This window comes from Hyperolius riggenbachi, chromosome 10 (genome assembly GCF_040937935.1).
Source record: "Hyperolius riggenbachi isolate aHypRig1 chromosome 10, aHypRig1.pri, whole genome shotgun sequence".
In the NCBI taxonomy this organism is placed as follows: domain Eukaryota; kingdom Metazoa; phylum Chordata; class Amphibia; order Anura; family Hyperoliidae; genus Hyperolius; species Hyperolius riggenbachi.
In genome coordinates, this window is record NC_090655.1 from 29,366,805 (window position 1) to 29,394,270 (window position 27,466).

At 45.9% G+C, this 27,466-nt stretch overlaps 1 protein-coding gene across 1 annotated transcript in view; it reads right to left on the minus strand.

Moving 5' to 3' along the window:
• The window catches only part of LOC137535755 (alpha-2-macroglobulin-like), a 150,786-nt gene that overhangs the window by 32,037 nt on the left and 91,283 nt on the right, over positions 1-27,466 (minus strand). Inside the window, exons 25-27 of the mRNA XM_068257633.1 lie at positions 21,339-21,420; positions 19,948-20,104; positions 13,884-13,958 (exon numbers count right to left, since the gene is read on the minus strand). Of these exons, the coding sequence (XP_068113734.1) occupies positions 13,884-13,958; positions 19,948-20,104; positions 21,339-21,420 (314 nt within the window). The remainder of the gene's footprint in view (positions 1-13,883; positions 13,959-19,947; positions 20,105-21,338; positions 21,421-27,466) is intronic.

Here is a 27,466-nt window from a genome sequence, read left to right on the forward strand (position 1 = left end):
TGTGATACAATGACAGCAGCCATGTTGTTTGTAAACATTACACAGAGGCAGGCTTATCTGCATCTTGAGCAAAAAAACCTAATCCCCCCTCCTCCTCCCTCCTCCCCTCTGCCTCTGAAATCTCTGGCTAGTAATACCTCTCCCTCCTCCTGCCCAGACTGAGCTCCCATGAGCCCTTGCTACTGTTTGAAAGTGCCTTGGCTCTCTAAAAACCTGTGGGTGTGTGTTGTGTGGGGAGTATTTCGCTTGAGGAATGCCTTATAAACAATAGGAAAGGAACCCAATTATGCAATGAGTAAAAGTTCATCTCGGATCCACTTTAAGAACAAGAATTAGAAGAGCCACAATTGAAGATTAAGTGATTTACGATCATTCAACTATACTTTTAGAACTGGAAGACAATCTCCCAAGGGGTACAGATATTTTATAGAGGTTCCTTACTAAATTTTACGGTAATGAAGACTTTGAGGGCAAACTAAGAATGTGGTGGCAGGAATATTTCTTAGACAATCAAGAACACATCTCAGACCTGGTTCTTTTTTGGTAAACAGCTAAAGCAGTTCTTAGGGGCAGGATTACGTCCTATGTAGCTGCAAGAAAGAAACTAACCCAAGCACAGTATCAATCTGCTGTGGAGAAAGTTAGACTAGCTTACCAAGAATTTAAAAAGTCCCCTACTACCCACAACAGGGAAATATAGTTGGATGCAAAGCGTAGAGGTGACATTTGGTTCAAAATTCAGGCGGAGATTCAAAAATCGTTAGCAACCTCGCGTTTCATAAATTCGGGGGAAAATCTGGGAAATTATTGGCTAACATGGCCAGGCAAAAATGGATAGCCCAAGAACAATGTCAGCTCAAGGATAAACAAGGATTATCGGTATCTCATCCGAAAGACATTAACCTCCTGAGCGATAATCCCGAGCTGAGCTCGGGGTATATCGCGCAGTAGGATTTCTCAGGCCCTGGTGGGCCGATTTGCATAATTTTTTTTTTGTTACACGCAGCTAGCACTTTGCTAGCTGCGTGTAACTTCCGATCGCTGCCGCTCGCCGCCGATCCGCCGCTACCCGCCGTGCCGCGCAGCCTCCCCCCTCCCCGACCCCTTGCGCAGCCTGGCCAATCAGTGCCAGGCAGCGCTAAGGGGTGGATCGGAACTCCCTCTGACGTCACGACGTCCATGACGTCGGTGACGTCATCCCGCCCTGTCGCCATGGCAACCGGGGAAGCCCAGCAGGAAATCCCGTTCTGAGCGGGATTTCCTGCTTACTCTGATCACCGAAGGCCCTGGGCTCGCTACATGATTTAAAAAATAAAAAATTTAAAAAAAATAGTGCTGCGCCACCTCCTGGGCGATATAATTGTATCGCCCAGAGGGTTAATACACTATTTAGGGATCACTTTTCCAATATTTATGCAACCCCTGGCTCAAATGCAGTCTGCATTTCAAAAACTCTGTCATCCCTGCACATTAGAAAGCTAACACATGAACATACAGACCTGTTGAATGAAGAAATAAGAATGCAGGAGATCCAGGATGCCATTAAAAAGCTTTCCAATCAAAGTCGCCAGGCCCAGATGGCCTAACGAGTGAATTTTACGAAATTCTACAACAAGAAGTGGGGGAACCGTTGTCTAAAGTCTTCAGTAAAGTCCTAACTGATTCAGTCTACCCTGAAACGGGAAAAACTGCATATATAAAATGACTCCCAAAAGAGGTTAAAGAATTAAGTGATGTTGGGTCGTATAGACCAATATCTATATATATAATAGTAAGTGCCTCAACCTTCAAGCAAGAAGAAGAAGTAGCGCCCTGCCCCCAGGGCCACTCCAAGCAAGAAGAAGGGGCTGGTCCAAGCAAGAAGAAGAAGTAGTGTCATATCAAACCAAGGGCAAAGAGGGATAATTTGCATATTCAGTAGCAGTGCATTGTGGGTAACCACAAATGTTCACTTATAGCTGAATTATTGCAGATTTTCTTCTGTTTTAAGAAGGAAAATTACACCAAGCTTTGCTTTTTTCTTTAGTAGGAGGGCTTTTTGGTTTCTTTTATCCTTCTATACATTCTTAGTAGTTTGGGTCACCTTGAGCTGCTTGGTTACTCTGCTGTACTGGTCCAAGCCCTATCTCATACAGCCAGAGGCGGGACAAGGTCCTCCAGCACCCAAGGCTGAGACACCAAAGTGCGCCCCTCCATCCCTCCCACCCTAGCCAGCACACACCGATTGCTATTAGACTAAGAGGTGCCACAGGGCCCACAACCTCCCCAACACCTTAATATCTAGTCACTTATAAACCAAAATGTCAAATTATTGTCTAAGATTTTGGCTGATAGGTTGGCATATATACTCCCTAGTCTAATCCACGAGAACCAGGCAGGTTTTATGCTGGGAAGAGCATGAGTGACAAATGTGAGACGAGTTATAACGTCGTTAAAACATGTAAGAGCTTATCCAAAGACATATAAAACAGCGGCTGTACTTAGTGTTGGGCGAACAGTGTTCGCCACTGTTCGGGTTCTGCAGAACATCACCCTGTTTGGCTGATGTTCGAGTTCGGCCGAACACCTGATGGTGTTCGGCCTTTTAAGTTCGGGTTCGCCCCGAACTACTGAATGGCCGCCGAACAGGGCCCCTGTTCGGCCGAACAGGGCCCTGTTCGCCCGAACATGCCGCAATACGGCCCCCCTATGGGGTCGCAGGCATAAGGGGGGAGCATGCCCCGATCGCGGGGGGGGTCGGAAATTCCCCCCACCCCCTCCGCTAGCGCTCCCCCCTCTGCCCGCTTCCCCATAAAAAAAGTTTAATTCAAGTTAAATAGTACTTGGTGGCTGGCCTGGCACTGGCAGTGGAGTGAGGAGGAGGAGGAGTCCGAGTAGCAGAGTGACGCGTTGAGGCCGGGCAGCGGGCGGTTCAGCGGTAGTACCCTTGTGGTGCTTCCGCCCTTTCTCTGACCTCACGTCCTCTGCATACGAGGGTACGCGTCATGCGTACCCTCGTATGCGTCATCACGTAGAGGACGTGAGGTCAGAGAAAGGGCGGAAGTACCACAAGGGTACTACCGCTGAACCGCCCGCTGCCCGGCCTCAACGCGTCACTACTCTGCTACTCGGACTCCTCCTCCTCCTCACTCCACTGCCAGTGCCAGGCCAGCCACCAAGTACTATTTAACTTGCCTTAAACTTTTTTATGGGGAAGCGGGCAGAGGCGGGAGCGCTAGCGGAGGGGGTGGGGGGAATTTCCGACCCCCCCCCCCGCGATCGGGGCATGCTCCCCCCTTATGACTGCGACCCCATAGGGCCCCCAAAATGGGCATGTTCGGGGGTCCCATTGACTTCCATTGAGTTCGGCGTTCGGGCCGAACATGCCGAACATCTGGCCCATGTTCGGCCTGTTCGGCCCGAACCCGAACATCCAGGTGTTCGCCCAACACTAGCTGTACTATCACTTGATGCGGAAAAAATGTTTGACAATGTGAAGTGGGATTGGCTGCAGGGAATCATGGGATTAATGGGTTTTCACAGGGCTTTTATGAACCCAATTCAAGCTATGTATTAAGATCCTAAAGCTCATATTGCCACACCCTGTTTCCTGTCAGCTCCTTTCCAAATACAAAATTTGTATTGTTGTCCTCAAGGTTGTCCTCTTTCCTCTCTTCTCTTTAACCACTTCCCGACCGCCGTATATACAATTGGCGGCCGGGAAGTGGACCCCGCAAGGACCGCCGTATAGACAAATGGCGGCGGTCTTTGTAGGGGCATGGGCGGCGCGATTGCGTCATTCGTGACGCGATCGGCCGCCGGGGACTGGCTCCGCCCACCTCGCGCTGTAACCCGCCGGCCGTTCGGAAGCGGGTTACCAGCACCCGGATCGCCGTATACAAAGTGTATAATACACTTTGTAATGTATACAAAGTGTATTATACAGGCTGCCTCCTGCCCTGGTGGTCCCAGTGTCCGAGGGACCACCAGGGCAGGCTGCAGCCACCCTAGTCTGCACCCAAGCACATTGATTTCCCCCCCCCTGCCCCCTGATCGCACACAGCACCCCTCAGACCCCCCCCCCCCCTGCCCACCCCCCAGACCACTATTTGCACCCAATCACCCCCCTAATCACCCATCAATCACTCCCTGTCACTATCTGTCAACGCTATTTTTTTAAAGCCCTAAACTGCCCCCTGCTCCCTCCTGATCACCCCCCACCCCTCAGATTCTCCCCACACCCTCCACACACCCCCCCCCCCTGTGTACTGTATGCATCTATCCCCATGATCACCTGTCAATCACCTGTCAATCACCCATCAATTACCCATCAATCGCCCCCTGTCACTGCCACCCATCAATCAGCCTCTAACCTGCCCCTTGCGGGCAATCTGATCACCCACCCACACCAATAGATCGCCCGCAGATCCAACATCAGATCACCTCCCAAGTGCAGTGTTTTCTCTACCCTAAACACCCACTAATTACCCATCAATCACCCATCAATCACCCCCTATCACCACCTGTCACTGTTACCCATCAGATCAGACCCTAATCTGCCCCTTGCGGGCACCCAATCACCCGCCTACACGCTCAAATTGCTCTCAGACCCCCCCTTATCAATTCGCCAGTGCAATATTTACATCTGTTCTTCCCTGTAATAACCCACTGATCACCTGTCAATCACCTGTCAATCACCCATCAATCACTCCCTGTCACTGCCACCCATCAATCACCCCCTGTCACTGCCACCCATCAATCAGCCCCTAACCTGCCCCTTGCGGGCAATTTGATCACCCACCCACACCAATAGATCGCCCGCAGATCCGACATCAGATCACCTCCCAAGTGCAGTGTTTACATCTGTTCTCTACCCTAAACACCCACTAATTACCCATCAATCACCCATCAATCACCCCCTATCACCACCTGTCACTGTTACCCATCAGATCAGACCCTAATCTGCCCCTTGCAGGCACCCAATCACCCGCCTACACGCTCAGATTGCCCTCAGACCCCCCCTTATCAATTCGCCAGTGCAATATTTACATCTCTTCTTCCCTGTAATAACCCACTGATCACCTGTCAATCACCCATCAATCACCCCCTGTCACTGCCACCCATCAATCACCCCCTGCCACTGCCACCCATCAATCAGCCCCTAACCTGCCCCTTGCGGGCAATCTGATCACCCACCCACACCAATAGATCGCCCGCAGATCCGACGTCAGATCACCTCCCAAGTGTAGTGTTTACATCTGTTCTCTACCCTAAACACCCACTAATTACCCATCAATCACCCCCTATCACCACCTGTCACTGTTACCCATCAGATCAGACCCTAATCTTTCCCTTGCGGGCACCCAATCACCTGCCTACACGCTCAGATTGCCCTCAGACCCCCCCTTATCAATTCGCCAGTGCAATATTTACATCTGTTCTTCCCTGTAATAACCCACTGATCACCTGTCAATTACCCATCAATCATCCCCTGTCACTGCCACCCATCAATCAGCCCCTAACCTGCCCCTTGCGGGCAATCTGATCACCCACCCACACCAATAGATCGCCCGCAGATCCGACGTCAGATCACCTCCCAAGTGCAGTGTTTACATCTGTTCTCTACCCTAAACACCTACTAATTACCCATCAATCACCCCCTGTCACTGCTACCTATCAGATTAGACCCCTATCTGCCCCTAGGGCACTCAATCACCCGCCCACACCCTCAGAACGCCCTTTAGACCCCAGCCCTGATCACCTCGCCAGTGCATTGCTTGCATCCCCCCTCTAACCACCCCCTGAGACACCCATCAATCACCTCCTGTCACCCCCCTAGCACTCCTATCCATCAGATCAGGCCCAATACAACCTGTCATCTAAAAGGCCACCCTGCTTATGACCGGTTCCACAAAATTCGCCCCCTCATAGACCACCTGTCATCAAAGTTTGCAGATGCTTATACCCCTGAACAGTAATTTTGAGACATTTGATTTCCAGACTACTCACGGTTTTGGGCCCGTAAAATGCCAGGGCGGTATAGGAACCCCACAAATAGAGTTGGGCCGAACGGTTCGCCTGCGAACGGTTCCATGCGAACTTCCGTGGTTCGCGTTCGCGTCCCGCAGGTGAACTTTTGCGGAAGTTCGGTTCGCCCCATAATGCACCATGAGGGTCAACTTTGACCCTCTACATCACAGTCAGCAGGCCCAGTGTAGCCAATTAGGCTACACTAGCCCCTGGAGCCCCACCCCCCTTATATAAGGCAGGCAGCGGCGGCCATTACGGTCACTCGTGTGCCACTGCCTGCCTGCATTAGTGAGAGTAGGGCGAGCTGCTGCACTGTCTCTCATAGGGAAAGATTAGTTAGGCTTAGCTTGTCCCTGGCTGCATACCTGTTCTGTGAACCCACCACTGCATACCTGTACTGTGAACCCACCACTGCATACCTGTTCTGTGAACCCACCACTGCATACCTGTTCTGTGAACCCACCACTGCATACCTGTTCTGTGAACCCACCACTGCATACCTGTTCAGTGAACCTGCCACTGCATACCTGTACTGTTCAGTGAACCCGCCAATGCATACCTGTTCTGTTCAGTGAACCCGCCACTGTATACCTGTTCTGTTCAGTGAACCCGCCACTGTATACCTGTTCTGTTCAGTGAACCCGCCACTGCATACCTGTTTTGTTCAGTGAACCCGCCACTGCATACCTGTACTGTTCAGTGAACCCGCCACTGCATACCTGTTCTGTTCAGTGAACCCGCCACTGTATACCTGTTCTGTTCAGTGAACCCGCCACTGCATACCTGTTCTGTTCAGTGAACCCGCCACTGTATACCTGTTCTGTTCAGTGAACCCGCCACTGCATACCTGTTCTGTTCAGTGAACCCGCCACTGTATACCTGTTCTGTTCAGTGAACCCGTCACTGTATACCTGTTCTGTTCAGTGAACCCGCCACTGCATACCTGTTCTGTTCAGTGAACCCGCCACTGTATACCTGTTCTGTTCAGTGAACCCGCCACTGTATACCTGTTCTGTTCAGTGAACAGTTTGGTGTGTCAGTGTGAAGCAGTACCTTAATTACACTACCTGATTGATGTATACACATGCAAGATGTTTTAAAGCACTTTAGGCCTGTCATTTAGCATTCAATATGATTTCTGCCCTTAAAACGCTGCTTTGCGTCAAATCCAGATTTTTCCCGGGGACTTTTGGCGAGTATCCCACTCCGCCATGCCCCCCTCCAGGTGTTAGACCCCTTGAAACATCTTTTCCATCACTTTTGTGGCCAGCATAATTTTTTTTTTCAAAGTTCGCATCCCCATTGAAGTCTATTGCGGTTCGCGAACTTTAACGCGAACCGAACCTTCCGCGAAAGTTCGCGAACCTAAAATCGGAGGTTTGGCCCAACTCTACCCACAAGTGACCCCATTTTAGAAAAAAAGACACCCCAAGGTATTCTGTTAGGTGTATGACAAATTCATAGAAGATTTTATTTTTTGTCAAAAGTTAGCGGAAATTGATTTTTATTGTTTTTTTTTCACAAAGTGTCATTTTTCACTAACTTGTGACAAAAAATCTTCTATGAACTCGCCATACACCTAACGGAATACCTTGGGGTGTCTTCTTTCTAAAATGGGGTCACTTGTGGGGTTCCTATACTGCCCTGGCATTTTAGGGGCCCTAAACCGTGAGGAGTAGTCTAGAAAACAAATGTCTCAAAATGACCTGTGAATAGGACGTTGGGCCCCCTAGCGCACCTAGGCTGCAAAAAAGTGTCACACATGTGGTACCGCCGTACTCAGGAAAAGTAGTATAATGTGTTTTGGGGTGTATTTTTACACATACCCATGCTGGGTGGGAGAAATCTCTCTGTAAATGGACAATTGTGTGTAAAAAAATCAAACAATTGTCATTTACAGAGATATTTCTCCCACCCAGCATGGGTATGTGTAAAAATACACCCCAAAACACATTATACTACTTCTCCTGAGTACGGCGGTACCACATGTGTGGCACTTTTTTTACACCCTAAGTGCGCTAAGGGGCCCAAAGTCCAATGAGTACCTTTTTGATTTCACAGGTCATTTTGCGACATTTGGTTTCTAGACTACTCCTCACGGTTTAGGGCCCCTAAAATGCCAGGGCAGTATAGGAACCCCACAAATGACCCCATTCTAGAAAAAAGACACCCAAAGGTATTCCGTACGGAGTATGGTGAGTTCATAGAAGATTTTATTTTTTGTCACAAATTAGCGGAAAATGACACTTTGTGAAAAAAACCAATTAAAATCAATTCCCGCTAACTTGTGACAAAAAATAAACTCTTCTATGAACTCGTCATACACCTAACGGAATACCTTGGGGTGTCTTCTTTCTAAAATGGGGTCATTAGTGGGGTTCCTAGACTGCCCTGGCATTTTAGGGGCCCTAAACTGTGAGGAGTAGTCTTGAAACAAAAATGACCTGTGAAATCAAAAAGGTACTCATTGGACTTTGGGCCCCTTAGCGTAGTTAGGGTGCAAAAAAGTGCCACACATGTGGTATCGCCGTACTCAGGAGAAGTAGTATAATGTGTTTTGGGGTGTATTTCTACACATACCCATGCTGAGTGGGAGAAATATCTCTGTAAATGGACAATTGTGTGTAAAAAAAATTAACAAATTGTCATTTACAAAGATATTTCTCCCACTCAGCATGGGTATGTGTAAAAATACACCCCAAAACACATTATACTACTTCTCCTGAGTACGTCAATACCACATGTGTGGCACTTTTTTACACCCTAAGTGCGCTAAGGGGCCCAAAGTCCAATGAGTACCTTTAGGATTTCACAGGTCATTTTGCGACATTTGGTTTCAAGACTATTCCTCACGGTTTAGGGCCCCTAAAATGCCAGGGCAGTATAGGAACCCCACAAATGACCCCATTCTAGAAAGAAGACACCCAAAGGTATTCTGTTAGGAGTATGGTGAGTTCATAGAAGATTTTATTTTTTGTCACAAGTTAGTGGAAAATGACACTTTGTGAAAAAAACAATTAAAATCAATTTCCGCTAACTTGTGACAAAAAAATAAAATCTTCTATTAACTCACCATACTCCTAACGGAATACCTTGGGGTGTCTTCTTTCTAAAATGGGGTCATTAGTGGGGTTCCTACACTGCCCTGGCATTTTAGGGGCCCTAAACCGTGAGGAGTAGTCTTGAAACAAAAATGACCTGTGAAATCCTAAAGGTACTCATTGGACTTTGGGCCCCTTAGCGCAGTTAGGGTGCAAAAAAGTGCCACACATGTGGTATCGTCGTACTCAGGAGAAGTAGTAAAATGTGTTTTGGGGTATATTTTTACACATATCCATGCTGAGTGGGAGAAATATCTCTGGAAATGGACAATTGTGTGTAAAAAAAAAATCAAACAATTGTCATTTACAGAGATATTTCTCCCACTCATCATGGGTATGTGTAAAAATACACCCCAAAACACATTATACTACTTCTCCTGAGTACGGAAATACCACATGTGTGGCACTTTTTTGCAGCCTAACTGCGCTAAGGGGCCCAAAGTCCAATGAGCACCTTTAGGCTTTACAGGGGTGCTTACAATTTAGCACCCCCCAAAATGTCAGGACAGTAAACACACCCCACAAAAGACCCCATTTTGGAAAGTAGGCACTTCAAGGTATTCAGAGAGGAGCATAGTGAGTCCGTGGCAGATTTCATTTTTTTTTTTGTCGCAAGTTAGAAGAAATGTAAACTTTTTTTTTTTTTGTCACAAAGTGTCATTTTCCGCTTACTTGTGACAAAAAATAATATCTTCTATGAACTCACTATGCCTCTCAGTGAATACTTTGGGATGTCTTCTTTCCAAAATGGGGTCATTTGGGGGGTATTTATACTATCCTGGAATTCTAGCCCCTCATGAAACATGTCAGGTGGTCAGAAAAGTCAGAGATGCTGGAAAATGGGAAAATTCACTTTTGGCACCACAGTTTGTAAACGCGATAACTTTTACCCAAACCAATAAATATAGGCTGAATGGGTTTTTTTTAATCAAAAACATGTTTGTCCACATTTTTCGCGCTGCATGTATACAGAAATTTTACTTTATTTGAAAAGTGTCAGCACAGAAAGTTAAAAAAATCATTTTTTTGACAAAATTCATGTCTTTTTTGATGAATATAATAAAAAGTAAAAATCGCAGCAGCAACCAAATAGCACCAAAAGAAAGCTTTGTTAGTGACAAGAAAAGGAGCCAAAATTCATTTAGGTGGTAGGTTGTATGAGCGAGCAATAAACCGTGAAAGCTGCAGTGGTCTGAATGGAAAAAAAGTGCCTGGTCCTTAAGGGGGGTAAAGCCCACGGTCCTCAAGTGGTTAATATTGCATTAGAGCCCTTAGCAAGAACTCTACATGAACAAGTTCCAGGGGTAACGGTGGATGGTATTGAAGTCCAACAAGCAATATTTGCGGACAATATACTATTATTCCTCAAAGACCCTAAACTGCAGATACCACAAATTTTTCAAATTTTGAATTGTATTGAATGGATGGTATTGAAGTCCAACAAACAATATTTGCGGACGATATACTATTATTCCTCAAAGACCCTAAACTGCAAATGCCACAAATTTTTCAAATTTTTTACACATTTGGTGATTTTTCAGGTCTAAAAATAAATAAGCAAAAATGTGAGCTAATGCCATTATACCGACAAGCAGATATCAAAGAATGGGCCGCCCTGCGTGTGAAAATGCCCCCTTCTTATATTAAATACTTACGGATCAACATCCCCCGGGATCCCACACAGTTTTACGATCTAAATTACAACCCCCTTTTTCGTAGTATTAAAGAGCAGCATGATAGATGGAATTCCCTTCCACTAGGTCTAGCGGGCAGAACAGCACTAATTAAAATGTGCTCTATTGGCAAATTGCTTTATTCTATGCAGACAATCCCACTCCTACGTCACCATAAAGATGTCAAACTGCTAGAGTTGGATTTCACAACATTTATATGGAAAGGAAAGAAACCTAGGATTGCTCTCACAAAACTACAGCTTCCCAAGGATATGGGGGGTTTTAACCTACCAAATTTGAGGCAATACAACTTATCAGCCCTAATGAGACATGTACAAGACTGGATTAAAGGGACAAGTAAGTTCTCTAATACTGAGCTAGGTAAAGAAATAGCCAAACCATGGACTCTCTTGGATCTCTTGCACTCAAAATTATCAGATTTGCCAGAAAGAATTTGGCAGAATACAACCTTCCGGGATACCATAATCACATGGCAAAGTGTGCGCAAACTTTTTCATTTACCATATTTAGTATCCAAGTACATGCCAATTTGGGGGAATCCTCATTATCCAGCTAGTACCTCACAGCAACAGTTCTCAGATTGGGATGGGAAGGGAATCACTAAATTTGGTAATTTACATAATTTATCCACAGGAAAATAGTTCTCCCTATCAGAGCTTAAAGACAAATGTGGAATTTTCAGAGGCAGTTTCCTTCCCTATATGTATGTAGTTCACTCTCATATAACGGATAATAAGATAGTTGCTTTGCCGGACCCCGTGGACAACCTTATAAATCCGGGAGGTCCGGTAAGGTCACTAGCAGAAATTACAGCAGGTACATTATGTGTAGGAGGAAAGAAGATAAAGACATTGGAGCCACCTATGGGAAATGGAGTCAGGATATACAAGATGAACTGGTGGGGAAACATATTATCCAGGGGTATGAAATATTCAGAGATCATGTTAAAAATTAGGTTCATAGGACTTCGCACCTTATGTTCATCCATAGGGCTAAATAGGCCTATAACATAAAATACAGTAACCCCCCTGGCTACTATGTTCCTGCCTGCCCTAAATGTACTTTTGCTAATGCTGGATTGATGCATTGTACATGGGAATGCTTTGCTATAGACCACTTTTGGGACAGGGTGATATCTGACGCTAATTCAATGTGTGATAAAAACATAACTAAAGATGTAATGCTCTGTTTATTTAAAGGGGCACTGTAGGGGGGTCAGGGGAAAATGAGTTGAAGTAACCCGGGGCTTCTAATGCTCCCCCACAGACATCCTGTGCCCGTGCAGCCACTCCCCAATGCTCTGGCCCCACCTCTGGTTCACTTCAGGAATTTCAGACTTTAAAGTATGAAAACCACTGTGCCTGCGTTGCTGTGTCCTCACTCCCGCTGACGGCACCAAAAGTGTATAGTACAAGCCCAGTATGGTCTGTTCCTGCGCCGTGCGCTCCTGGTGACATCAGGGGAAGCGAGGACACGGCAACGCAGGCGCAGTAGTTTTCAGACTTTAAAGTCTGAAATTCCAGAAGTGAACCAGAGGCTGGGCCGGAGCATCGGTGAGTGGCTGCACGGGCACAGGATGTCTGCGTGGGCCCTTAGAAGCCCCGGGTAACTTCAACTCATTTTCCTCCGACCCCCCTACAGTATCCCTTTAACTTTCATAAGGAGACAGGAGATGATCATAAATCTAAACCATCTGCACTTTACCATATTATCTTAGCTGCTGCTAGACGGGTCATTTTTCAAGTGTGGATACCCCCGCAACACCCAACTCTCCCCCCTCTCAATAAAGAACTGTTACAACTTTTTCTGATGGAAAAATTACATACCCTCCAAGCCCTGGACAAACAAACTAAAAGCTTTTTCAAGACTTATAAAAATATATTCTGAGCTCCTTCTCAACTGAAGAAATTATTGCTTTAATGGGGTCTTTTGTACTGACTTAATGGTATTGTCTGGAGCAGATTAGTGGTTCTCTAAGTAGACTGGAAGTTAGGCAGGAAAGAGTCCTATACAACCAACAGTCTCAAAACTGATATCAGGTGTACAGATAAGGTAGAATGGAATGGATCACTATGACGCCAGAAAGTCAGGATATTAAAATGTACAGTTGCCTTGATATATTTCTTTTTCTATGTATCTGATTGTAGCACAGTTTCACAGAGAGAGAGAGGTGTGTGTGTGTGTGTGTGTGTGGGGGGGGGGGGGGGGGGTGGAGTGACACTTTTTAGCCTCTAGGGAGGGGGGAGGTCCTTTCTGAAGTTGTCCACTGTTTACAAATGTTCTGATGATTCTTTACTGTAAACTTACATAAATATTTTATTTGGTCTTCCTATGCGAAAGCCGAACTTTGGCTAAAGAATTGTTATATCTTTTTATATGTTAAAAAGAAAAATTTGAAATAAAATATTAAAAAAAAAAAATACTCCTTGAAAATCAAAAATCCGAATGTGGAAAAATTTAAAATTGGAAATTGGAAAACAGAAAATCGAAAATGGGAAAAAACGATATTGGCAGAATTTCAGTGGAATTGGCATTTCCGACCATCCCTAGTTGTGATGGAATTATATTATCAGTTGTACTGCGAGGAACGGACATAATGGCCTCAATTCACTAAGATCATGCTGGAGATAATAAGGAAAGAGAAAACTTACCTCCACACAGTGAGAGAGTTATCTTATCTCTTCAGTCCTTAAGTTACCGCCTCTGTAGTTAAGTTACCTCCTCTGTAGTTATTTTCACATGCAATTAATTAACAGCCTGCCTTTAACTTTAGCATTCTGGAGTTATTTTAAGGATTGAAGAGTTAACTTAAAGACAGAAGAGTTAACTTTAGGTTTGCCTGAGGTAAAATGTTTCCTGAATACTACATGCCTTATCACCATGGTGATAACTCTAGAAACGTTATTAAAGACAGGAGATAAGCTTAGTGAATTGAGGCCAATGTGAAAGGAGCCTTAACCCCTCAATTTACTTTTTCAGATATAATTCCTTGCTGAAAATAGAGGAGTATAGACACAGCTTTATTATCATTCATGGGATCCTCAGACAGCACGGTATCTAAATAAATAGGAATTCTTACCTCAGCTGAAAAACTGGCCTCCAACAAAGCCATTGTGATGTAAGCAGAAAGAGAGATTTCATCATCTACTCCACCCTGTAATGCAAAAATACAAAAAAAATCATAAACTAATAAACTTTTATTTATTAACATACCAAAATTGGTTTACCCACCCTGGCGTTCTGATTAAATCGCCAGGGTGGCTGCGGGAGGGTTTTTTTTAAATAAAAAAAAAACTATTTCATGCAGCCAACTGAAAGTTGGCTGCATGAAAGCCCACTAGAGGGCGCTCCGGAGGCGATCTTCCGATCGCCTCCGGCGCCCAGAATAAACAAGGAAGGCCGCAATGAGCGGCCTTCCTTGTTTTGCTTATATCGTCGCCATAGCGACGAGCGGAGTGACGTCATCGACGTCAGCCGACGTCGTGACGTCAGCCGCCTCCGATCCAGCCCTTAGCGCTGGCCGGAACTTTTTGTTCCGGCTACGCTGGGCTCAGGCGGCTGGGGGGACCCTCTTTCGCCGCTGCTCGCGGCGAATCGCCGCAGAGCGGCGGCGATCAGGCAGCACACGCGGCTGGCAAAGTGCCGGCTGCGTGTGCTGCTTTTTATTTCATTGAAATCGGCCCAGCAGGGCCTGAGCGGCAGCCGCTGGCGGTGTTGGACGAGCTGAGCTCGTCCAGACCGCTCAGCTGGTTAAAAAGCCAAAAGCCCATAGCCTGAGCACTGCTAATCTCAATTTACACTATGCATAACTAATTAGGTGCAGCCTCGCCATTGCCATCTGAAAAATGCAAACGGATTGCATACAAATAATTGCATGCAAATTGCAAGCCAGTTGACATTCACTACAACTGCAGTGTTGCTTGTGAGTTTTCACCAAAATCATTTTCGCATTGAAGATGCTATTTTTGATTACAAGAACATATTTGCAAAAGTAGATTTTATCGCACAAATCTCAAAAAAATGCAAAACTGTACCAAAAGAGTAAAGCCAGTTAAGTATCAAAAGTGAACAAATCCACAAGGACACAACTGCAGTCAAAGATAGATAGTCTGGTAAGTTCTGTATCATGCACTCATGCAGGCCGGCAGAGAGATGGTGACAAAGTTAGCTTACAGATATAGGGCTTGATTCACAAAGCGGTGCTAACCCAGTAAAAGACTTTAGGCGTGATAACCATTGCACCACACTAGTGAAAAGCCAGTTTAGGCGTGATAAGTTTAGGCGTGATAAGTTTAGGTGTGATAAGTTTAGGCGTGACAGTAAGATGGCGCCCACGTGTGCAGCCTCGGTCACATCGGCTCCCGGCAATTGTCTAGTTTTTAGTGATTTTGTTGGGTTTTTTTTGGTGTTTGTAGCGCGAGTGTCTAGCTCGAATAGTTAGTGCTCAGGGTTTAGTTTTAGTTTAGTTTTAGTGCTTAGTGTTTAGTTTAGCGTTTATACCTACTTGCCCACCAGGATCTCGACCAGCAAAATCAAGTGCTGTTGCGCTGAAGTCCGTGCCTGCCCTATTGAGCTCGCCAAGATCTCTGCCATCGTCGCTGCACTGCTGTCCAAGCAAACTACAGTGCTGCTGCGACGCAGCCCGTCTGCCTGCCTGACTGTGGACTACTGCTCCGGGTCCCAGAAACTCCGGAGCCGCTGACCTCCCACGTGGCCCTTGGCCCCCATCATCTGCGCTGCAGCCCGTCAACCTGCCCAACTGTGAACTACTTCTCCGGGTCCCAGAGCCTCCGTAGCCGCTGATCTCCCACGTGGCCCCTGGCCCCCATCACCTGTGCTGCAGCCCGTCTGCTGATCACCACTGCTCCTGCTGCCCCCGGGTCTCAGATCCTCCGTTGCCACTGGCCCTCCACGTGGCCCTGGCCCCCATCACCCGAGGTGAGGTCTATGCCATCCATTGCTGCCGCAGCTTCGGATTCCCGCTGCTCGGCCACCCCCTGCTGCACAGGGGAGAGGACTCTGCTGCCGGCTCCATCCCTGGCGGACTAGTCTCGGCGGCTGCCGCCGCCTGCTGCCTGGCCACCCACGTGGCTCCTGGCCTATTTTTCCGCCGGAGGATCTCCGATGCTGCCGATTCGCAGCACCAGCGCAGGAGGATAGACAGCCGCCTCGGCCCACAAACAGCCGACACAGCCAACAGCTGCCACCGGTGCTGCCCGCTGCCGACATCCTGGAGCCTTGTTTCCATTGATGGGGAGTCATGCCCACCTGGTAAGCTACAGCTGCTTCCCCTGCTCTCCATCCACTGCCTACTGCCTGGCCAACATTCCCTGGGGCCCCCCAGCCTACACCCTCAGCATCTGGGAACCCCCCCCCCTCACTTTCATGGAGGGCTCCCTCTCTGGCCCACAAACTCTAGGGTGTCCTTCCCACCTCAGCCTCTCACCTGCACTGCGCTCCCTGCTGGACCTGCCTCTTCTGCTGCATACACAGGGCCTGCTTAATCTGTTGGCCTGTAGTGCAATCTGCCCTGCTGCCCTGCCACTTGTTCTGACTTCAGCATGAGCTGCTTAGCTACACTGCCTGAGTGTTTGCCCGTTGTTTCTCCCTTTACTCTGCCCCCTCCCTCCTAAACTGTACAAGTTGCCACCCTGGTACCATGGCCTTGAAGCTGCCTCACTCCCTGACAACCAAGTGCAACATCATCACCCATACCAAAGCGGACCTACTGCATTGGGAGGCCTACAGTGACGCGACTCATGCCCTCCTTTTTGACGCTGTCTGGGCCCACATTGAGCTCCTCACCAGCAAGGTCAGGAAATTCCGCCCCAGGGAGTGCAGGGCTGGAGTACAGGTGAGACTTAAAAAGAAGGGCCTGCGTTCACCCATACCAGCTATCCTCCTGGCAAACGTTCGCTCCCTCCCGAACAAGTTAGACGAACTACTCATACTACTCGGCAGTAACCACTCAGTGGGTGCAAACACTCCAGCCCTGTGCTTCACAGAAACCTGGCTGAACGACACCATCCCGGATAACTCTCTTCTACTTCCAGGTTACAACCTCTTCCGTGCGGACCGCGATAGCGCACTCACCGGCAAACAGAGAGGTGGAGGCATCTGCATCTACATCAAGAACGCTTGGTGCACAAACACGACCATCCTGGGCAAATGCTGCTCTCCGGAAGTTGAGCTCCTACTAGTCAACTGCAAGCCCCAGTACTCACCAAGAGAGTTCTCTTCCTATGTTCTTGTTGGAGTATACATACCTCCAGATGCCAACACCAAGGTCGCTTTGCATACCCTCAGCGACACCATCTCAGCATGGGAGACATCCCTCCCGGATTCCCTCTTCATCATCTGCGGTGACTTCAACAGTGTGAACCTCCGCCAGGAGATGCCACGCTACAAACAACACATCACGTGCCCCACCAGGAACCAAAATACCCTGGATCACTGCTACACAGTCCTCAAGGATGCCTACAAACCCACTCGCCTGGCTGCACTAGGCAACTCCGACCACTGCCTAATCCACCTAATACCATCCTACAGAAGGCTCCTTGAGATCTCCAAACCGGTCCTCAAGACTGTGAGGAAGTGGACCGATGAAGCCAAGCTGCAGCTACAGGCCTGTTTTGAGTGTACAGACTGGGCAGCCCTGGAGGCACCCTGTCTTGAGGAATGGACTGAGAACATCACCTCCTATATTGGCTTCTGCGAGGAGTTGTGCATCCCTAAAAAGACTTTTAAGATCTACCCTAACAACAAGCCCTGGTTCAACGGCAAGCTACGCCGGCTCCGCAAAGTCAAGGAGGCAGCACACAAGTCCGGCTCACCAGAGGACTTCAAGACAGCCAGATACAACCTTAAACGCGAGCTCTGCGCTGCTAAGAGAGACTACTCCAACAAGCTGGGCCTCAGCCTCAGGTCCAACAACCCGCGAGAAGTCTGGAAGGGCCTCAGAGCAGCCACAAATCTCAAACCGCCCCCCCCAACAGGTGCACCCAAGCCTCGAACTAGCTGAAAAACTCAATGAGTTCTACTGTAGGTTTGAGCACCATCCCATTCATCCTGGGGCCCAGGCGACCACCCCTAGCGTGCCTCCCACTTCCACCCCTCCCAAAAGGGCCCATGGTTTCTCAGGGCCAGTGGCAGTCCTGGAGGCTGATGTTCTAAGGCACCTCCAAAAGCTGAATCCCAGAAAGGCCCCTGGCCCGGACGGTGTGTCCTCTTCCTGTTTGAGAACCTGTGCCAGCCAGCTAGCCCCTGTCCTCACCACCATATTTCAGAAATCGCTGATGGAGGGCAAAGTTCCCACCTGCCTCAAGAGGTCCACCATCATACTAGTCCCCAAAAAAACGGGCATCACGGACCTCAACAACTACAGGCCTGTGGCCCTGACCTCAACTGTCATGAAGATCTTTGAAAAGCTGGTCCTCACCCATCTGAAAGGCGCCACTGACGCTCTCCTTGATCCACTTCAATTCGCCTACAGAGCCAACAGGTCCATTGAGGATGCCATCAACATTAGCCTGTCTTTCATCATGGAACATCTAGACAAGCCTGGCACCTACGCCAGAATCCTCTTTCTGGACTTCAGCTCTGCCTTTAACACTATCCATCCAAACATCCTGTACGACAACCTAGTGCATCTTGGTGTCGATCATACTCTCTGCGCGTGGATCAAGGACTTCCTCACAAACAGAAAGCAACTTGTTAGGCTTGGCGGCTGTTGCTCCAAGGAAAGAACCACAAATACCGGCGCTCCCCAAGGGTGTGTACTGTCTCCGATCCTGTTTTCTCTGTATACAAACAGCTGCATCTCAACCATAGACTGTGTCAAAGTCATTAAATTTGCGGATGACACCACTATCCTTGGCCTCATCAGCAGTGAGGATGAACACGCCTACCGGAGCGAGATCGAGCGCATCTGTAACTGGTGTAAGAGCAACAAGCTTGTCCTAAACGCTGCAAAGTCTGCTGATATGATCGTGGACTTCAGGAAGCACCCTCCCCCTCCCAATCCAATCCTCATCGAAGGCACTGAAGTTGCAAGAGTATCTAGCGTTCAGTTCTTGGGTACAACCATCACCAACGACCTGAGATGGGGAGCTAACACCACCATATGCCAAAAGAAAGCCCAGCAAAGGTTGTTCTTCTTGAGACAACTGAAGAAGTTCGGCATGCCCCAGGAGCTGATGACAAGCTTCTACACGGCCACAATCGAGTCCATCCTCTGCTCCTCTATCATCGTATGGTACGCAGGTGCTACCGCTAGCGACAGGCACAAACTACAAAGGGTGATCAACGCTGCAGAAAGAGTCATTGGGTCACCCCTGCCTCCACTGGACCTCCTCCATGCAACCAGGCTAAGAACCAGGGCAAACAGGATCGTGCAAGACCCTCACCACCCCGGCAGTCGCTTCTTCATCCGCATGCGCTCAGGCCGCCGTTACAGAACAATTCCCACCAAAACCTCCAGGTACAGGAACTCTTTTTTCCCCCAAGCAGTGCTCCTTTTAAACTAGTGCCCCTGACGCTGCTTGTCCTCCCAGCAGGGCCCCCTGGTCACCCTGCAGTACTGCCACATAGGTCACCATAGCGCCACGCTTACCTTTAATTTTATTCTTGTCCGTGTTTTATGCACCTGTTTTATGTACCTGTCTTATGCACCTTTCTGTGCACAATGTCAGTCTGTTACACTGTTTGAATTGTCTGTCAATTTTTGCACTATGCCCAATTGCCTGTGTGTACCACAAATAATTCTGAGTGTGGCATCTGCCGCACTTGGCGAAATAAACCTGATTCTGATAAGTTTAGATAAGTTTAGATCGCGCGCAAAGTCCTGCATGCAAAGCAGCGCCATTAAACTCTATGCGAAGTGCACCAGACTTTGCTAGTGCAAAACTTTTGAACAGCTGTGCACTGCAGTGCTAACCCAGTTGGTGCTTAAACTTATCACGCCTAAACGTATCACGCCTAAACTTATCATGCCTAAACTTATCATGCCTGAGTTTAGGCGTGATAAGGGGCTTTTCACCAGGGTGCTAACTGTTAGCACCGCTTTGTGAATTAAGCCTGTAGGTTGTTATTCCAACCAATGCAGCTTGAGATTAGCTCTGCACTTTACATGATCACCAAATCACCTTCATGGCGTTATTGAAGAGTCTCCCCACACTACGGAAGCAGCCACGCTCATTCCGGTGATCCTGAAGCCAAATGAAAGAGTGTTTCAGATGGCTGTCGTCTATGAAGATGTAAGGGCGAGCTTTGCTGAAGGACTTCACTACAAATGCAGTTAACCTGTATGAAAACAAAAAGTAACAAAAAATTATCTGTAAACGGATTTAGGTGACAATCCAAGTACAACACTATGGGCTTGATTCACAAAAGAGTGCTAACTGATAGCACGGGTGTTTTCACGTGAATTTTCGAGTTGTGCGCGATCGCACATTTTCGCGTGAAATGATAATTCTTTCGCGCGCAAATGCGAATGTTCACAAGCAATCGATATCGGTTTTGCATGAAAAATTTGCATTTGCGTGCGAAACCGTTATCATTTTGTGCAAAAATTTGCTATCAAACACAACACGAAAATGTGTGCGAAAGCCGAAAACAGCCGTGCTATCAGTTGCCACTCTTTTGAGAATCAAGCCCTATAAATCCATGGTGGCCATCTCATAGGATATCATTATTATTTCAGTGTATGGTCACTTTTGTTTGATAAAAAAAGTGATAGTTTCTTTCATTTGGATGTGGAACAACAAACAAGTTATGCTTTTACTGACAGACTTATTATTTTATTTTTGTGCATGCTTAAAATTATAATATTTCAATTTGATTTCTGCGCATAAAATATTAAGTAGTTGTGGCAATAAAAACTAATCTGCTGCACGTTTTTTAATTTTTTAAATGGCTTTAAGTTGCTTAATTTAAATTAGATAATTTTATTTTGGACATTCTAGTTTTTGGAACATTAAAGTGTTGCTAATATCATAAATATTGTATTTTCTGTTTAGCTATGTGACTAATACTGCAAATATTGTATTTTTCATTTAGTTAGTATTTTTTTGTATTTAATATTTTTGCATATAGCTGCCTTTTCCCCTTTCAAAAACTACGCAACAAAAGGCAGTTTATTGGGATAAAAATGAAAATAATAAAGTTTAAATAATCTTTCTATATAGTTGCACAAAGTCTGCAGGATTTTCTCAGTGGTCAACTGTTAATTGTATTGTTCTGATTTCATTAACAGTGATGCAATCCTCTTTTTACATAAAAAATATTGAACAACATTACACAGATTATCATCAAAGTATGAATTTTCATTTTTTTTTTTGCAAAATTAATATTTTCATGACAATACATTTTCCCATGCATGAACGACTGCAACATGTTTCTACAAACATTTTCATCTTCTTGAAAATACAACATATTTTTACAACAAAATAATTTTATGCTTCTGAATTTTTTTTTAATGTTTTAAAATGTCAGCGTATTAAATGAAGGGGCTTATTGACTGGAGCAAAAAACTCACCAAGTGTTCCCCTCTGGGTCATTCTTTCCAAAGGCGCTGTATGACCCATCGTTACGTTTGTATGTCAGCTGTCGCTGATATCCTATATAGAGTGCAAGAAATAATTATATACTCATAAAAATAGATTAACCAATGTAATATGGATAACAGTAAGTATCACTGTAAATAATATTTAAACTGTCACCAGTCTATACTTCCAGGTTACTATACAGATGCTAATATTAATATTTTTATTATTATTGTTAATATAATGATATAATTCCACATACTTCTGTGGCACTGTAGAGAGTAAAGGCCCATACACTGGTCGATTTCAGCCATCGATCAATCGATCAATTCTATATAGTGATGATCGTAATATGCTAACTACGATTATGCAAAATTATGCGTACATTTTCGCAATTACGCATACACGTAATTACAAGTTCGTAATTCAATTGACTGTGTGTAATCATGCTGTAATGATCGGTGTAACACAGAGAGAGTCTGATCATTGATGATCTGCAGTATCACCGATAATCAGATATATTACTAACCTCTGGATACCTGAGAGATATGAGTGTTTGGTGCAACAGTAATACTTTGTGAACAATACCAGGAGGACAGGTACAAGGCAGTAAGGAATACTGCTGGAGCAAGTACCTTCCAGCAGCCTGAGACTCTCCCGCAGGGAGGAGTCAGACTGGGAGAGGGAAGGACCAGAGCGTGAGTGACACCAATAGAAGGATGCCACTGACTGATCTGTGAACTATCTCTTAACTGGAGAGATAGCTCTCAAGGTCGGACAAGCCAGGTCGGCAACACACGGACATACAAGGTACAAAGACAGGAGGCTGATTTGGTAATCCTAAGGCAAGCAGGGTTTGGCAACAGAGTATCAGATATAGCGAAGTACCAAATCAGTGAACAGAAGAGTGGTCAGGAAAGCAGAAAGTCATAACAGATAATAAACAATGCCTAGTCTTGGGTGTGAGCTCCGTGATCATCAACACGCTGGAACTAGTCTGAAGTATAACAGAATGATAACACAGATTCCTAATCTTGGGTGTGAGGTCCTTGATCATCAACACCCTGGAACTAGTCTGAAGTATAACAGAATGATAACACAGATTCCTAATCTTGGGTGTGAGGTCCTTGATCATCAACACCCTGGAACTAGTCTGAAGTATAACAGAATGATAACACAGATTCCTAATCTTAGGTGTGAGGTCCTTGATCATCAACACCCTGGAACTAGTCTGAAGTATAACAGAATGATAACACAGATTCTGACAATAAGGTCTGAGTGCTTCCACGTAGTGATCGCAACGGCAGACAACCAGTGAATGACCAGCACCCAGTATATATAGCCCAGCGCTCTCCAGCGCCTCCCCTAAGTGCTGGACCAATGGGAACTGGTACACTCGTCAGCTGACGGGCTTGGTCAGCTGACTCCCTTCTGGCTGTCATAAAAGTTCTGCCTCTCAGTGCGCGCGTGCGTCCTTCTGAACCTGTGTGGACTATCAGTCCCAGCCACACCAGACATGACTTGCGTACCACCCGCCACGCTGGACGCGGAGCCCGCCGCACCGCTATCAAGGCATGCGGCGGTTTCTCCGCGTTTAGCCATACTGGCAGATGTAGGCCTACGCATGCAAACCGCCATGTCGGACGCGGAATCAGCCGCCTTGCTCTGAGCGCACGAGGCGGCTTTTCCGCGTTTTCTCACACATGCATAATAATTACATGTAATTTCAACTTTGGTGGTGAATAGCAAAGCCCTCATACATGCTATTGCTACCAAAATGGCTACACACGTTACAGAGAATATTGGGCACAAGTCAAAAAAATAATTTTTCAAAAAGACCTTGTAGTTTTTGAAAAAATGAATTTTAAAATGCAAAGAAAAATGTTTTTTAAACCTTGAAAAAGGACAGTTTAAAAACCATCTTTTTCTGTATTTTTAAGATCGAGTTTCTCAAAATCTACGAAGTATTTTTGAACAATTCTTTTTTGTAACTTGTACCCTTTTTGTAACTTAACATAGGTAGCAATTTTGGTAGCAATGGCCTATATGGGGGCTTTGTTATTAACCATCAAAGTGGGCACGAAATTACATGTAAAGTAAGCGCAAATTCATGCGTAATTACGAATGAGAACAATTAACTATGAAATTGCTTACACTGTTCCCCTGAAATTATGCATTATGATTACGATGCGTAATTGTGTATTATGATGCGTAATTACACATGGGCGTAATTTCTCCACATCACTAATTCTATAGAATTGATTGATCGTCAGAAATCAATTCCATCAAATCTATCAATCGATTTGCAGCCAATTTTGATCATTTTCGATGGATTTGAGCTATCTGACAGGATGGAAAATCTCGGTTGATCTGCTGCTGGTAGCAGATCCATGGCCCATACAGTTGCATTGGATCTAATGGTCCAATATGCATTTAGATAGATTCACAATAGATTTCATTCTGAAATCTATTAGAAATCTGTTCCTAGTGTGTGGCACACATCAGATAGATTCCTGTCAGATTTTACTTGACAGGTGGCTGGATAGTGTAAAGGTTAAGGGCTCTGCCTCTGACACAGGAGACGTGGGTTCGAATCTTGGCTCTGCTTGTTCAATTTGTTCAATAAGCCAGCACCTATTCAGTAGGAGGCCTTGGACAAGTCTCCCCATCACTGCTCCTGCCTTTAGAGCGCATCCAAGTCCACTAGAAAAGATTAAAGATTTCAAAGTGACAAATGTGTTTTTGAAGGGGATTCCAGGGGAGGGGTAAGACACGTGAGAAATCTTGTATACATGAATGTGGAAGAAGCAGAAATGAGTGTTACAAATCAGAGGTTCCAGCAGCCATTCAAAATAACCAGTAGCTGTTTTAATTGTCCAGTGACTATCCCAAACTTCCCACTCCAGGAAAAGGCTAATAGTATATTGCTAATTAAAGTTTTTGTTAATCACTAGTTGACATATACAATTTTTTTAACAGAGAAATTACAGATAACAGTTATGTTAGTGAGATCCAGAACCTCCAGGATTCTGTAGCCACATTTACAAGTCCTCTAGTTGGAGATGTCAGAGACATAGCTACAAACCATGAGGCCCTGTAGCAAAATATTGATGAGCCACCAATACTAGGCACACTTGAGTAGTACCTTCCTAAATGGATATGACATGAGTGGGCATGGTAGCATACCATTACCTACAGTGCATGGAGGCAGAGGTATACAGTAGCCTCTAACAGATGCAAGGATGCAGGCCATGCCAGAAACCTGTTCTAGATGGGGGGGGGGGGGGGGGTCTCCTAAACACACTGCTAGATATAGCAATACTACAACTTGTAGTTCTGTAAGTACAGCTATCATACAAAGTGATAAATAGCCAGTTCCAACCACTGATCTAAAACTGTTGCTCCTTGCCCATGTAAAAGGACAAAAGCCCTTCAAATGGCTTCTGCTATTGATCATGAGCAGGACACGTGTTATGGCATAGAGCACCTATGAGAGCTTGTGAAGCCCCAATGGGCCTTTGCTATGATGATAAGAAACCATCATGCTGAGCAGCATCCTGTGTGATTGGCTAAGTAAGGATCAGGTGGGTAGAGGAGAAAGTGTTAAGACATGCAAAATAGCATGGATAAGGCTATGATGTAATTCCAGCAAGTAAAAAGAAAAAACAAAAACACAACCTTAATTATACTTATCTCCATATCAAGAGAACTAGCACAGCTGTGAACCTTAGTTCATGTACCACATCTATCATAGTGGATATTCTCCATAGATCAGGGATGTCCAACTCCAGTCTTTGAGTACTTTATCCATGCCAGTGTTTAGGATGGAGAAAGAAATAGAGACATGTGCTCTATGTGATGAGCCACACCTTCCCTGATTTAGTCCCATCAATTAATTTGATCTGATCCAAAAATGTGTGAGGACTTTAAAAACAAAATGTTTTAACTATCTTAGACCTTCACTATATGAACTGTCATTCCCACATTTTGTATTTGATATTATCTCTGTGTTGTGTGTTATATGTAGAAGGTAGAAGACCGAGAGCCCAATATAGTGTGGTATGTATTGGAGGAGGGAGAAAGTTATGTGAAACGTAAGTATTATATTTACAAACCCGAGTTACCTCCAAGACAACCACTGAAAAGGCAGGTGGGGAGAACAAGCCTGTCCCCACTCAGGATTAAGATGTCCCTCTCTGTGGATAAGAGGAAAGAAGAGGGTATATCACCCTTAAACCAAGGGTGGAATTCTTGATACTCAGAGCTGTACAGAGGCGCCAGTAAGATAAAAGTCGCTAAAATGTTTAAAACGTTAGGGATGCGGTGTTGGACCAGCCAACCCCAAACAGACACAAGTACTGTCAATTCAAGTAGTAAACTATTTATTCATATACTCCCAAGACAAGTTGCAACGCATTTCGCAGGCAAAATCCCGCTTCCTCAGGCAATAAACAACAGGAGTGCACACAGCACGGAGTCCAAAAATCGCTTGGCACCTCTGTGTGTTATGTGTAGAGTAGGTCTGAATGGTTCGCTGGCAAACTTGTTAGTGAGAACCTCAGCGGTTCGCGTTCGTGGCGAACCGCAAACACATAGCGAGTTTGACCCACCCCTTATACCACATCATTGGGCTAAACTTTGACCCTCTACATCACAGTCAGCAGACACATGACAGCCAATCAAGCTGCACTCCCTCCTGGACCCCCCCACCCTATTAAAACGCCACTGCGTCAGCCATGTTCTCACTCTGCTGATCTTGCTATAGTGAGAGGAAGGGACAGAGCTTGCTGGAGATAGGGAAAGTGTTAGTTAGGCTGTTGTCAGCTTGCTCCTTGCTGATATTTGTTGCTGAAAGCAAAACAGTTCTTTTGAGAGCTAATGTTCTTCTGATGTGTTTTTTTGTTTTAGTTTTTGTGTGTGCCACAGTGACTGACACTTCATATATACAGCCTTGTCTGTCGCAGCTGGCCCTTGCTGTACTGTGCCACCCAGGCCCATCACACTGTATTATACCAGTCACTGCATACAATTCACTGCATCTGTGTGACTGCACACTGTATTATACCAGTCACTGCATACCTTTCATGGCATCTGTGTGACTGCACGCTGTATTATACCAATCACTGCATACCTTTCACTGCATCTGTGTGACTGCACGCTGTATTATACCAGTCAGTGCATACCGTTCACGGCATCTGTGTGACTGCACACTGTATTATACCAGTCACTGCATACCTTTTGCGGCATCTGTGTGACTGCACACTGTATTATACCAGTCATACCAGTCACTGTATACCTTTCACTACATCTGTGTGACTGCACACTGTATTATACCAGTCACTGCATACCGTTCACTGCATCTGTGTGACTGCACACTGCATTATACCAGTCACTACATACCTTTCACTGTATCTGTGTGACTGCACACTGTATTATACCAGTCACTGCATACCTTTCACTGCAAACTGTATTAGACCAGTCAGCACATACCTTTCACTACATCTGTGACTGCATTTGTGTGACTGCACACTGTTTTATACCAGTCAGTGTATACCTTTCACTGCATCTGTGGCTCCCTCTCTGGAGCGGAATTGAACCCTGATTCCCCGGCCATTACCTGTGGTCACCATGGTACTGAGAAAGTACCATGGAAAGTTTATCACACAGTTGAATGAATGGCAGACTTGCCCTCCATAACAGTTTCTCATTAAAGGATTTCACGTTTATTTGTCTCATCATTATATAGCAGGGCCTCGAAAGTGTCCTCCTGTAATGTTATTTTTCATCACTACCTTCCTGAATCGGGACTTGCGTGCTGTTCCTGCTGCCTTCCTTGGATGTGTGGTGGTGGTAGCCATTTCCCAGGCTCTCACTCCGGACCGGAATCGAACCCTGATTCCCGGCCCATTACCCATAGTCACCATGGTACTGAGAAAGTACCATGGAAAGTTTATCACACAGTTGAATGAATGGCAGACTTGCCCTCCATAACAGATTCTCATTAAAGGATTTCAAGTTTATTTGTCTCATCATTATACAGCAGGGCCTCGAAAAAGTCCTCCTGTAATGTTATTTTTCATCACTACCTCCCTGAGTCGGGACTTGCGTGCCGTGCCTGCTG